Here is a 14,259-nt window from a genome sequence, read left to right as displayed (position 1 = left end):
GAGAGAGAGAGAGAGAGAGAGAGAGAGAGAGCAAAATGGGAAGGAGGAAGGGAGAGAGCACACAAAACGGGAAGGAGAGAGAGAGCGTAAAATGGGAAGGAGAGCAAGCGAACAGAGAGCTAAAAGAGAGAGCAAGAGAGGGAGAGCGTGCAAAATGGGAAGGAGAATGGGAAGGGGAGAGAGCGCATGCAAAATGGGAAAGAGAGAACAAAATGGGAAGGAGAGAGAGAGCAAGCGAGCAGAGACAACAAAAAGAGCAAGAGAGGGAGAGAGCGCAAAATGGGAAGGAGAAAGGGGGGGGGGGGGAAGAGAGAGAGAGAGAGAGAGAGAGAGAGAGAGAGAGAGAGAGAGAGAGAGAGAGAGAGAGAGAGAGAGAGAGAGAGAGAGAGAACGCAAAATGGGAAAGAGAGAGAGAGCGCACAAAATGTGAAGGAGAGCAAGCGAGCAGAGAGAGAGCGCAAGATGAGGGAGAGCACAAAATGGGAAGGGGAGAGGGAGACAGCACAAAAGGGGAAGGCGAGAGAACAAAATGGGAAGGGGACAGAGAGAGAGAGCACGCAAAATGGGAAGGGGACAGAGAGAGAGAGCACGCAAAATGGGAAGGAGGGTGATTGAGAGGGGGGAAAAAAAAGGAAGGAGATGTAGTAGGAGGGATATGAGAAGGAAAGAGGGAAAGATAAAATTGGAAGTAGCGAGAGGGAAAGGAAGAGAGACGGCAGAATGGAAAGAAGAGAGGGGGAAACACAGCAGCACAGTGACCAGTAGAAGGAAACGGGTCTTTAATACTGTCTGCACATCATCAGTACAGATGAGTGTGAAGCAGCCCATAGATGACTCAATTTTCTTTCCTTCCACCATAGGTGGAAGGAAAGACTATTGCCCGATTCCCACACTGAGCGCTGCCTACTGCAGTGATATTGAGTTCTTCTGGTGTGGAGGGCGGGGAGCCTTCCCAGCCAGCAGAACACAATGATTACTGCTAGCGGCTATAGCTGCTGGCAGTATTCAAATGTAAAAAATATGACAGGCTGGTTACAAGCAGGCTGCCCATGTATGAACCGAATCTCAGCCGGTCCCTGCTGAACAGGACAAATTTTGATGTATTCCAGGCTTAAGACTGGTCACCAGCTCAGGAAGGGAAATCTCTCAAACAAGGTCACTAATGCAATTAAAGCAGATGCCCATAAGAGACTCAGAAAACAATGAATATACTACACAGGTATTAACCCTTTTACACTCTATCCAAAATGTAAAGCATAAGTGAAGTCAAAATTTTTTTTAGTTTTAGATAACTCCAAAAATTTTGCATTTCCCATTACTTTCTATACTGGAGACAACGACCTTCAAAAATTGGGAGTGAATCTCTCCAGTGGGGACAGCGCAAAAAAAAAAAAAAAAAAAAAGGATTTAATACTACCACACTCTATGTACAGATACTAAATTTGGTTTAAGATACACTAAAGACTGTAATTTTTACAGAAATATGATTTATGACACTAAATGAATTAGAATGAACAATATAAACACATAAGAGTAGACACTGGCTAGGCTTAAAAAAAAACAGAGGGCAACAAACATACAGTATAAATGTACACGAAAGCTGTATACATGTACAATTCACACTTAATCTGTTTAGCCTCCACCTTAGAATAATTCTGTACATTAATGAAGAATGTGTGCGAGTAGACTGTGGGATATGGAGATACAGGATTTGGTGGGTAGTAAAAAGCAGACAGACTGCGATTGCATTACCTTTTCATAGAGGTTTTCAGAAGCCGAGCTAGCCAATATTGTTATCAGTACTTTCATACAATGCAGGCTGATGTCTGTACAGTACTGCTGGCATATGCTAATCAAGGACTGCAGGCAGCACAGCAACTGCTCCAGGTACAGCACCTGTCAAATTAAAAAGACACATTAGACAGAAATAGGTCCATTGTTAGGAAGTACAGATGAGAAATATAGATATTCTAACCTAATAGCTTGCTGATTAAACCATAAAATGATACTTCTCAGTCATCGCATACCAAGCATACCTTTCAAATAGCCACAGATGGACATTTAGGATTAGCCTGCACAGACACATTTATGAGGGCTTTAAAAAAAAAAAAAAAAAAAAAAAAAAAACACATATAAACACAGTATAAGAAATACACATTTAAGAAGCATTTTCATTGGAAAGCAAAAAAAAAAAAAAAAAAAAAAAAAAGCAGCAGAACCCTACAGACTGAGTCAGTTTACACTGGGAAAAATAGAGTGGTTTAAGCCTTGGCAATGAATCATACGGTAACCACACTGCATTCCTGTAAAATCCACATGTGATTCAGTGTGGTGCGATTTGAGCCCATTCATTTAGAATGGGTTCAAATTGCACTGCATCCGCATTAAAGTCATGCATACCGCAATTTTGTGAACGCATTGCCACCGGATTTCATGGTCATTTTGTAGAATGCGATCTGGTGCGGGCAAAGTTTGTGACCTGCGTTTGGGGCGATATTACATAGATACATAGTAGGTAAGGTTGAATAAAAACAATAGTCCATCCAGTTCAACCTGTGTAGGTGTACGTGTGTCAGTGTCTATAATTATTAGAGGTCGACCGATATGGGTTTTTCTCTGGCCGATGCCGATATTTAGAAATCATGGCGGCCGATAGCCGATATATGATGCCGATTTTTTAGGGCCGATATGTTAGGCCAATTTTATTTTATTTCTTTATTTTTTTCCTTTTTTTATATATTATTATTATTATTTTTTTAATCCCCCTTGATCTAACACACCTTTCCCACTGGGGCGTTTTTCAGGCGCTTTTGGGCTAAAAATAGCGCCTGTAAAGTGCCTGCAAAATGGCTCCCCTGCAGTCTGTGTGAAAGACAGAGTGCTTTCACACTGAGGTGATGCGCTGGCAGGATCTTAAAAAAAAAAAAGTCCTGCAAGCAGCACGTTTGGAGTGGTGTATACCGCTCCTCCACCACTCCTGCCCATTGATATGAATGGGCACCACTGCCGAAGCGCATGCAATGCGATTTGGCAGCGGTGCTTCATGGGCGCATTTAACCTCTTCCTTGGCCGCTAGCTGGGTTATATGTGCCCCACTAGCAGCCGAACAGCACCGCTAAAATGATGGTAAAGAGCCGCTAAAACTTGCGTTTTACCATCAACGCCTGCCCGCTCCAGTGTGAAAGCAGTCTTCATAAGTGATACAGAAAATTTCTTACATTTAAACATTTATTAAACAAAACAAACCTCCAATCAGTTTACTTGTATGTATGATTTAGATAAAAAAAAAAAAAACCTATGTATTAAATAAAAACAGGTAGTCAAAACTTTTGGACAAAAAAAAAAAAAAAACGGGCTAACTTTACTGTTTTTATTTTATTTTTATTTTTTAAATAGTGTATTTTTTTCCCAAAAAAATGCATTTGAAAGACCTCTGTGCAAATGCCGTGTGACATAAAATATTGCAACAACCGCTATTTTATTCCCTAGGACCTCTGCTAAAAAATATATATAATTTTTGGGGGGGTCTAAGTGAATTTCTAGCAGAAAATACAGGATTTTTACTTGTAAGCAACAAGTGTCAGAAAAGATTAAGGGCCGGTTCACACTGCGGCGCGAGGCGACACGGCTCGCCTCGCCTCGCTCCCGCAAGTCGTCCCCATTGAGTACAATGGAACCGTTCTGAGAGGAGCGACTCGAGTCGCTCCGACTCAGAAAAAAGGTTCCTGTACTACTTCGGGGCGACTTCGGGGGCGACTTGCATTGACTTCTATGCAGAAGTCCTCTGCAAGTCGCCCCTGACCCCCCCTGCAAGTCGCGGCGAGGAAGTCGGAGACGCCTCGCCGCGGCTCGCAGTGTGAACCGGCCCTTAGTCTTTAAATGGTTAAACTGAGAACTTCTACACACAGAGATGACTTCATTCATTCAAGTGTAAACATTGTATCATTTAATTCTTTTCTTGGCAGGCTGCCCAGAGAGGAGGAAAGGGTTTCTATGACGACTCAGCAACTTACACTGACTTCTTACAGAAGTCATTTCAAAGTCCAGCTGTAGTTCTAAATCGGCTTTTTATCAGCACAATCGGCCGATGCCGATTAATTAAAAAACGGCAAATATCGGCCGATATTTCGGCCGGCCGATATATCGGTCGACCTCTAATAATTATTACCCATATCCCTGTATGTTGTGTTCTTTAAGATGCTCATCCAAGAGTCTTTTAAAAATATCCATACTCCCCGCTGCCACTACTAATTGAGTTCACAGCTTTATTGCCCCGATAGTGAATAACCCCCTGCCCAGTTTAAGGTAAACCGCTTCTCCAATCTCATGGTGTGGCCCTGTCTCCTCTTACACTCCCTGAGACTGAATAATAGGATTTTTAAAACAGCTTACCTGTAAAATCCTTTTCTTTGAAGTACATCACGGGACACAGAGCCATATTAGTTACTATGTGGGTTATAGGCCACCTTCAGGTGATGGACACTGGCTCATCTTAAGACAAGAAGTCCACTCCCTATATAACCCCTCCCACTACTGGGAGTATCTCAGGTTTTTGTAGCAAAGCAATATATGTGTATACCAAAAAAAAAGGGAGGGTCCCGTGATGTACATCAAAGAAAAGGATTTTACAGGTAAGCAGTTTTAAAAATCCTATTTTATTATTGTACATCACGGGACACAGCGCCATAGTAGTTACTATATGGGATGTTCCATAGCGATGCCAACTGAAGGGAGGGAGACAACAAAAGTAGGGCACCAAGAGACTAGAGGTATAGTGTACGGCCTGCAGTACACTGCGCCCAAAGGCAATATCCTCATGACTTTTTACATCTACTTGATAGAATCTGGTAAATGTATGGACTGAAGACCAAGTTGCGGCCTTGCAGATTTGAGCCATGGAGGCTTGGTGATCCACTGCCCAGGAAGTACGAACAGCCCTGGTGGAGTGCACGTTAATATGAAAAGGTGGAATTTTCCTCTAAACCATAAGCTTGTACAATCACTTGACAAATCCATTTAGAAATCGTAGCTTTCAATGCTACTTGTCCTCTTTTAGGACCTTCTGGCAACACAAACAAAAATGGTTTTACGAATCTGAGCAGTTGCCTTCAAGTAGACCTTGACTGCTCTCACCACATCAAGAGAATGTAGTCACCTTTCTTCCGCAGAACAAGGTTCTGGAAAAAATGAAGGCAGAACAATATTCTGGTTTAAATGAAAACCTGACACCTTCCGTAGGAAATTAGGATTAGGATGTAATACAACCTTATCCTTGTGAATAATCAAATATGGCGCTTTACAAGAAAAAGCACCAAACTCTGATACCCTTCATGCAGAAGATACGGTAACCAGAAAAACTAATTTCCTTGTCAAAAGGACCAAAGGAATATGTCGTATTGGCTCAAAAGGCGGCTGTTTCTGTAATGCAGACAGGACTAAATTCAAGTCCCAAGGGTTCAGGGGTGACCTAACTGAAGGATTAATCTGCATTACCCCCTGAATAAAGCTACGAAACAGAGAGTGCGAAGCAAGTAGTCATTGAAAAAATACCAATAAGGCTGACACCTGGTCTTTGATAGTACTCAAGGCCAGCTTCATTTCTAATCCCATCTGTAGAAATTCAAGGATCCTACCTATGACATATTTCCTGGGGTGCCAAACCTTGGATTCACACCAGGAGACATATGCCTTCCCGACTCTATAATATATGACTCTGGAGGCTGGCTTCCTAGCATTAACCAAAGTAGAAACTACTGAACCAGACAGCCCCTTCAGAATGTGGGTCTTAATAGCCAAACCTTTAAATTCAGGCAGGATGGAATACCGGACCTTGCTGAGGTGGTAGGGTCCATGGGTCCACTACCGCCATCTTCATGATCTCGGCATACCAAGATCTCCTGGGCCACAACGCCTTCCCCACCACCTTCCCTTCCTGCTTGATCCTGCAAGGAAGTCACAACAGAACAGAACGCATAAATCAGTGAAAACATCCCACGAAAAAAATCAAGGTATCCGTTACACATGCCAGTGGATCCTTTGTTCTGGACACAAAGTTGTTGATTTTTTTTTTTTTGTTGAACCTGGACGAAACAGATCCACGTCCAGAATTCCCCATCTTTGACATATTGATAGAAAGATGTTGGGGTGAAGAGACCATTCTCCCAGAAACAAGTGCTGGCAATTCAAGTAGTTCTCCTGCCAATTCTCTATTGCTGGAATTAAGACTGCCGATAGGCAAGGAATGTTGTTTTCTGTCCAAAATGGGATACGATTCACCTCTCTGGGCCGCACGACTTGCCCCCTTGGTCATTGATATAGGCCACTGCTGTGGCATTGACGGATTGGATCCATACAGGACAATTCCGTAATCTGAGCGTCCAGGTTTTCCAGGCCAGATGAGCCTGAATCTCTAGAATATTGATGAACAAGGTAATTTCTTATTTTCTGATATCTGATATCTTCCTTGGACAGACGCTTCTTCTAGGACTGGTCCCCAGCCCAGAAGGCTGGCGTCTGTTACCACTTTCCAGGTAACTGGTAGAAAGGATTTTCCTTTTTGGAGATTCTTGGTTATCAACCATCAACTGAGGCTTTGATGCACTTTTGGGAATAAATGCATTGGGAAGTCCAGAGCTTGGACCTTCTTGTTTCAAGTTGATAGGATACCATTTGCAGCAGTCTCAAATGAAACCACCATCTTTCCCAACAATCTCATGCAAAGTCGAATAGAAGGATTCTTCTTTGCTTTGACCACCTGAATCAGTTCCCTTATGGAACTGATCTATGCCTGGGGCAAAAAACACCTTCTTCGGAGCTGTATCTATGATCAGACCCAAATACTCCAATCTCCTTGATGGTTTTAAGGAAGATTTCTCTAGGTTAAGAATCCAACCTAGGTATTCCAGGTTGCTGACTGTGGTGACCAAACTTTGGTTTAAGCGGGCTACCGACTGATCTATCAAGAGTAGATAGTCTAAGTAAGCTAGAATCGTTATACCCCGAGCGCCTAATCTGGCTAAAGGGGAGCCAAGACTTTTGTAAACACTTGAGGTGCAGTAGCTAGATCGAAAAGCAGAGTTGAAAACTGAAAATGAAGATTTTCTATCTCGAGGGGGAAGATATTTCTAGTGAGTGGGAAAAATAGGTAGGTAAGCATCTTTGATGTTGATTGACGCTAGCATTTCTCCACCTTGTAGAATGGAGACCACTGATCGGATTAACTCCATGCGAAAAGAGAGAATATTCAAAAAACGGTTTCGATCTTTGAGATCTAAAATGGGTCCGACATCCCTGTTTGGTTTTGGTACTTTGAAAAGGTTTGAATAAAATCCCAATGCTCGCTCTTCCATGGGGACCACCGATATCACCTATTGAGAGAAGAGATGGTCCAAAGCCAGAAAGAGAAAACAAGGAGACGGGAAGTCTCAGAACTCTAGTTTGAGGAAGTCACCCATTTTTCTCGACAGTGTTCCTGCCAGACCTTAGAGAACTGCAGAAGTCTCCCCCCCCCCCCCCACTCGAGTGAGTGGGGCGCCCCTTCATAAGGAGGTTTTAGTATTTTGTTTTGTGGGTTTCCTCCCCCAGGGTCTCTTTTGTCCCTGGAGTTGACCCTGAGGTTTACCTCTTGAACTTGACGGTGGAGGCCGTCGTGACTGCCTGGAGGCTGATGCTCCTGGCACTGGAGAAGAAGCTTTTTAAAATAAAAAACACTTAAACCTCCTCTTAACTGGTAAAAGGCAACTTTTTCATTAGAAATTCTTTGGATGTATTTATCCAGATTGTCCCCAATAACCTTTCACTGCAAAATGGAAAACTAGCCAAGAACTTTTTGCATGGCGCTTCGGCTGACCAATTTTTCAACCATGGAACTCTATGCACATGCACCAGCCCGAGCATAAGCCGTGAGGCCTGGAGAATAGAATCTCTCATAGCGTCTATTGTAAAGCAGAACGCCCCTGATATCCCGGCCAAATATTGGGCCTGCTGATCAGAAATAATCTTGAGCACCTGTTTAAACTGGTCTTTTAAGGACTGACATACACCGATCGCTTCTATCGCAGGCTGAACCACTGAACCTGGCAGAGAAATATTGTTTTTAAATAAGAATTCCAACTTCTTATCTGTTGGATCCTTCAGCATTTGAGCATTGTCAAGTCAACGGACAAGTCAAGCTTTAATTCAGAGGATATAGCAGCGTCAATTGCTGGAATTTTCCATCTCTTATTAAACTCTTCCTCCATAGGATAAAGTGTTGAAAACTTTTTTGGAGGAAAAAAATTGTTTATCTGGGTGCTCCCACTCAGAATGCATAAGCTTTTTTAGTAATGAATGGATAGGAAAAGCATGAATAGCTTGGGGAGGCTTTAGCGAACCCAAACAAGTGGGCTGATCGACTGACTCCGCTACTGGCAGCAAATCCTTCTCTTCTCAGGTCATCCGCCAGCAGTCTGGGATCCTCCCCCTTGCCAAGTACCCCCATAGTAAGTGGCTCCTGAGCTGGCCATCTGTGTCCAAAAGACAAAGCATGCGGCTCAGCCCGCCCTTTGCTCCCTCCTCACTGGCTGGGATAGCCCATGGCTCCTGCATCTCAGCCAAAAAGGGGAAAGAGACCTGGGAGTGCCTCGGCTCTCATGCGCATCGTTGGATAGAGATCAGGCTTAGACAAGTATTGGGGTTTGGGGGGGGGGGGGGGGGTGGTGAGAGGGGAGCTTTTTACCTTCATGAATAGAATGCATGTAGGTAAAAAACCTTCAGTCTTTACAACCATTTTAATAACGCTTATCATAAAATTCATAGTGTGACTTATTTTAAGGGCCAAGGATTGAAGGAGCTCTACAAGGATGGTTATAAAGATTAGAATGGTCTGTGATAAGCATGCTAAACTTGCTAATAAGGAAGCCCAACACTCCCTACATGCTTGTTGGCAGTCTTTGTTTTAATTGGGCAATTTAGATAAGTCGTTTTTGGAAAAGAGGGAGGCAGTGGGTTAGATAAACTATTGTCAATGCACAGAACGTACTTTGATGGATCCACCAAATAATTGTTCAGTTTAAAGGGTTTGAAATTAAAGATTTGACTAATGCAGCAATTGTAAAAAAAAAATAAAAAAAAAAAAATATCCCAAGTGCAACATATTGCATGGAAAGCCACACAAGCTGCATAAGAAAACAAAAGACAAGCAAACAATGGAACAGAAAATGCGTGTCAATATTTGGAGCAATAGCGGTATCCAGAAGGGGACCAAGAGGATGAAGGCACCAAACAGTTATACATTCTACTATGTGCAAAACTATACGAATTACAACATAATAGTTTGATGTGAGGTCTGCCAAAAGAAGTCACATGCAACAATTTGCTCCCCTTAACAGCCACCAATCCTAGTTTATCTGGCCCAGTGTGTTCAAGCAGAAAGGAAGTGAGATGCCCCCATCCTCCTAGTCTTTCAGCAGCTTTATGTATTGTTATAACCCTGGTGTACATAGATAGGTTGTTTTAAGCAAGTAGAAAGCTCCCGTTTGGCTTTGTGCTCGCCACCTCCTGGGTGCAAAATAAAAGTAATCACGTATAATATCCTATTTTAATTTATGGTTCTGAACATATATAATGGATACACTGATCTTTTTATGCAATTTATGCGGCATTAGGGGTGATGTGGGTGTGTGGCTTTTAAACAGACAGGATTGTTCAAAGAGATAGGGAAGGGAAAATGGGGTCAGCACACAGAGGGGAAGGGAAGGAGGTGCTCTGCGCCTGGGGGAAGGGGGTTTATGGGTTACCCAAAAGAAAAAATTCTCCTCAATGTAGGTGCTAACTAAAAGCATCCAGCTTGGCAATATACAAACATTTAATAACTGAATGTCAATTCTCATTGAAGCAATCTATGATCACACCACTTGGCATCTCTAGATGGTTATCAGACACAAGACGCCATGTAGATTAGCCGGTAGCTGTGAAGTCTGGTTAGGTCTCTCCTACCTATGTTCTCCGATTACATTAGTTTATGATGGAGTTGCTAACGCTCACGTTACACCAGTGCAGCTGCTGATTCCCTGTGGCTCGTGTGATCTTAGTAATTCTGCTAGCCAGTGCATAACGAATGCATTAAGAGGGTCTACAACCATTTCATTTTCCAGCGCCTTGCTGGACCAAGTATGTCTCAGACTCGAGACACGCCAATCTCTATATAAAAAAATTAAAAATAAATATACACAAGAAACAAGAATCTGCTAACTTAAAGTGGTAGTAAACCCTTCTGTGCCATCTTTACCTACAGGTAAGCTTATAATAAAGCTTAAAGCCGAAGTGGCATATGCTGCAGCTTACTAGTACTTAGAATTGCATACATTTTCCTTTTTCAAACTACCCTGTTTCCCCCAAAATAAGACCTAACATGATTGTCGGTGATGGCTGCAATATAATCTCTACCCCCCCAAATAAGTCCTACCCTGTTTCCCCAAAAATAAGCCCTACCCTGAAAATAAGACCTACAAGGACTTTAACTAGGGCTTATATTGCAGCCATCACCGGCAATCACGCTAGGTCTTATTTTCAGGGAAACAGGGTAAGTACAGAAAAATACATTTATGGTCCTATCAGATATCTAGTATCCTTTTCAACTATCTTCTGTATACTACAGGACATCTCTTCCCTCTGTAATGGAAATGAAGAGGAGAAGGTGTTTGTAGTCCAAATCAGGAGAGCAGCCATACACAGAGAAAAAAAAATGTGATCCCTGGGTGGCACTGCTCCCACCGGACATCCTTTGAGCCAAAAATCAAAGAATCTGGATGGAAAACTTGATGGTACAGTGGATAGCACCCAACTAGAATACAACAGCCAGCAGGGGAGATTTGTGGATGGGGGAATCAAGTGGTTTTTCATGTTCTTCTTGGGATTGGAAAATAAATCTTACAGCGTATTAACAGTTTAGAATTAAAAATGCTACTCTTCCTCTTTAGATACAGTGTTGCAAGTTGAGTGTTGTCACCCTAGGATAGAAAGTAGGTTGCTGGCAGAATTGGTTGGTGGAAATGTCTTAAAAAGAAAACTAATTTAGTAATCCTATCTATCTAAGGACTGGTAAATTAAAATATAATGTATAACATTTTTACACTGGTTTCTGCTCACCCACAGATAACATTAACAATACTAACAATTTCATACAAAGCCATAAACAAATCTACCTCAAGCTACAACACCAAATTCATCTCAAAAGATCAAACTGTCCTCTTCACAAGACCTCCTTGCTCTCTAGTCCCCTTTGTCACCTTCTCCCATGGTCACCTTCAGGACCTCTGCCACCCTTTAGCGCTTCAAACTGTCCGGCTTTCTGCTCTTTCCACCATTAGGCAATCCCTGAAACTCATCTACTTTGGGAGGCCTATCCTGCCCGCACTTAATAAACTGTACCTTTAAAGTGTTATTAAAAAGGTATTTTTATATCTTTATTAAAAGATGGCTGAATGGACACACAGAGTCGCATTTTTATTTAAATCAGATTTGTTTGATTTTTATAAATTTTAACAAAAATGCTTTTGGAGTAAAAATCTAAAAAGATAGTTTTCTATTTAAGATACATTAATAATTTAGTTTATTCAGCTATGAAATGGTTATGTAGCATGATGCTATATATTCTGCAATATTAAAATTTTTGGTAAAATCATTTAATGTATCCAAGCTCTGCAAGCTGAGATAACATGCACTGCATTGATGCATTCACACAATTTCATAGTAACCATGAGATATAACAAAGTTCAGGAATATTCCTTTATCCTGTTTTGCAAATCTATGTACACTGCAAACTGTATGATTCAATCGCTTCTGATATTGCTATTTTCCTAAACTGACAGCTTATTATTCTAAATAGGAAACATGAATTTTGTTTTTAAATATTAAAGATTCTAACTACCAGCAGGAATGAGTCTTTACATTTAAAGAGCACCTGTCATTTCAGGTCCATCATGGCAGCGCTTGTTAGCGGGCATCCACTCACCTGCTACCGCAATGTCCCTCACCTTGTTGTGTCACTGCCGCATCACCAGCCGTCCCATTACAGTGAACGGGACTGACAGTGAGTCAACAGCGGGTCAGTGGAGGAGCCACTGAAAGGCAGAGATTACAGTTGCTATTTAAAAATGATGATCTAAAATAGAGTTGATTTAAATAAAAGATTTTTTACTAGCGATTTAAATCAAATCCACCCTGACTTAGGTGAGGAGGTGCAAAGATCCTTGAAATAAGTCTCTAAGGATATACATAAATCACTGCCGAAAGAGAGATGACAGGTGTGTGTGTGTGTGTGTGTGTGTGGTTCAGGCTAGCTAAATTTTGCTAAAAGCCCATTTATGACGACATGTTCTCTTTAAATAAAATTGTGAAATAAGGAATGCATAGAAGAAAGTGGCTTTGAAGTCTCCGTATCGCATTTCGCTCTCTCAGCTGACAGGTGCACAATACAGAGGCAAACACCTGGGACTAATCCAATTCATAAAGTCCTTATCCAGGTATTACAGGAAGATCACAGCACTCAGGGATTGCAATGACATGACCTACTGACAGTGTATCATTATAAAATGGTAATTTGGATTTCTTGATGTGACTGGTCTAGTTCATAAAACTGTGCTGTCAGGCAGGATTAGGCTGTGTCTATGGACAGTCAATCATCACCACCATATTGGGGGAGATATTCCCAGTTACATCAGTCTAACAATGGGCTCAATTACAGTGTGGTGTGTTTGTTTTATTCACATCCTGAGAACGTATACACAAAATACATTATTAATCATCTTATACATCAACGGTTGGAAATTGCTGCAATTATTACTGTCTGGTAAACAATAGAAGACATTGTCATGTTCTCTGGAGATTACGCTGCAAGGAACCTTCTTGCATGGTTCATTTTTTTTTTTTTAAGGAAACCCAGCTTGATAATGCACACAAGAAAATAGAAGCTGGAGTATATACAGGGTCAGCCCACCCAAAACTGATATTTCGCTTTATGGTAAATGCTGGAGGGATAAACCACCCAACAATTTCTTAGAACCCTCAGGCAACATGTTGTAGTATGAGATAGTGGCACTTGAGACTTGTAGTCTATACACCTGTGGTCATTAGGAGGAGGAGGAGGAGGAGGAGGAGGAGGAGGAGATCTCGCTCTTTGTGTTGGATGTTTTATATATTTTACGATAGGTGGAATGCAACACGAGCTTCTGGAACATTAAAGAGGAAGTAAACCCTGATGGGTTTACTTCCTCTTTTTTTCCCTGCAAAGGTAAAGCATAATGGACTACTATGCATCGCATAGTAGCTCATTATGTGTCACTTACCTGACACAGGAGCCAGCGAAGTCGCCGCTGTCCCCTGTAGTCCGCCGCATCCATCTTGCTGGTGGCGTCTCGCAGCTCCGACGAATGACAGCTGCGAAGCCGCGATGACGTCACTCCCGCGCATGCGCACGGGAGTCGCGTCTCGCAGCTCCGCCGCTGCCATTCGGCGAAGCCGCGATGACGTCACTCCCGCGCATGCGCACGGGAGTCGACAAATTAGGCAAATCCATTCTTGGACTTGCCGCATTTAGTGCGCCTGCGCGCCGCTGTCTACGGCACATGCGCCGTAGACAGCGGTGCCCATTTTCGGGCAAATATCTCCTAAACCATATAGGTTTAGGAGATATTGCTTGGACCTACAGGTAAGCCTTAATCTAGGCTTACCTGTAGGTCAAAGTGGTTTGAAAGGGTTTACTTCCTCTTTAAGACCCCATTCACACTTGAGCGTTTTGTAGCTTGAAGCCTGAAGCTACAAAACACTGGAGGGGAAAAAATCTATTATTCTCAATGGAGATGGTTCACATCTCCACTCCATGTCGCCTGAATCCGAACGCCTGAAGCTCAAACAAGTTCCGGACCCTTTGTTGTCGCTCGAATCGAGCAGATTTGGCCTTTTTTTTTTCTTTTAACATTGGTGACCTTTTGCCCTGCACAAAATCATGGCAAATCGCGGTAAAAACGCCGCAAAAATCGCGATTTTCTGCTTGAAAATGCTACGCTCAGGTGTGAAGGCAGCCTAAGACCCCTTTCACACCACACCGCCCATAGCGGTGTAAAAAATAGCGGCGGCGGAACATTTCAGCCGCTAGCGGGGCGCTTTTACCCCCCCGCTAGCGGCCGAGAAAGGGTTAAAACCGCAGACAATACGCCACAATAGCGGCGTTTTGCCGGCGGTATTACAGCACTGCCCCATTGATTTCAATGGGGAGCAGCG

At 42.5% G+C, this 14,259-nt stretch overlaps 1 protein-coding gene across 1 annotated transcript in view; it reads right to left on the bottom strand.

The window, feature by feature from the left end:
- The window catches only part of DNAAF5 (dynein axonemal assembly factor 5), a 78,491-nt gene that overhangs the window by 28,872 nt on the left and 35,360 nt on the right, over positions 1-14,259 (bottom strand). The window contains exon 7 of the mRNA XM_077449060.1: positions 1,753-1,896. Within this exon, the coding sequence (XP_077305186.1) occupies positions 1,753-1,896 (144 nt within the window). The remainder of the gene's footprint in view (positions 1-1,752; positions 1,897-14,259) is intronic.

The sequence above is a fragment of the Lithobates pipiens genome, unplaced genomic scaffold (assembly GCF_037356315.1).
Source record: "Lithobates pipiens isolate NorthernLeopardFrog02 unplaced genomic scaffold, aLitPip1_a1.2 Scaffold_22, whole genome shotgun sequence".
Lineage (NCBI taxonomy): Eukaryota > Metazoa > Chordata > Amphibia > Anura > Ranidae > Lithobates > Lithobates pipiens.
Note: the sequence above shows the minus strand (reverse complement) of the source record. Positions and strands in the feature narration are given on the sequence as shown.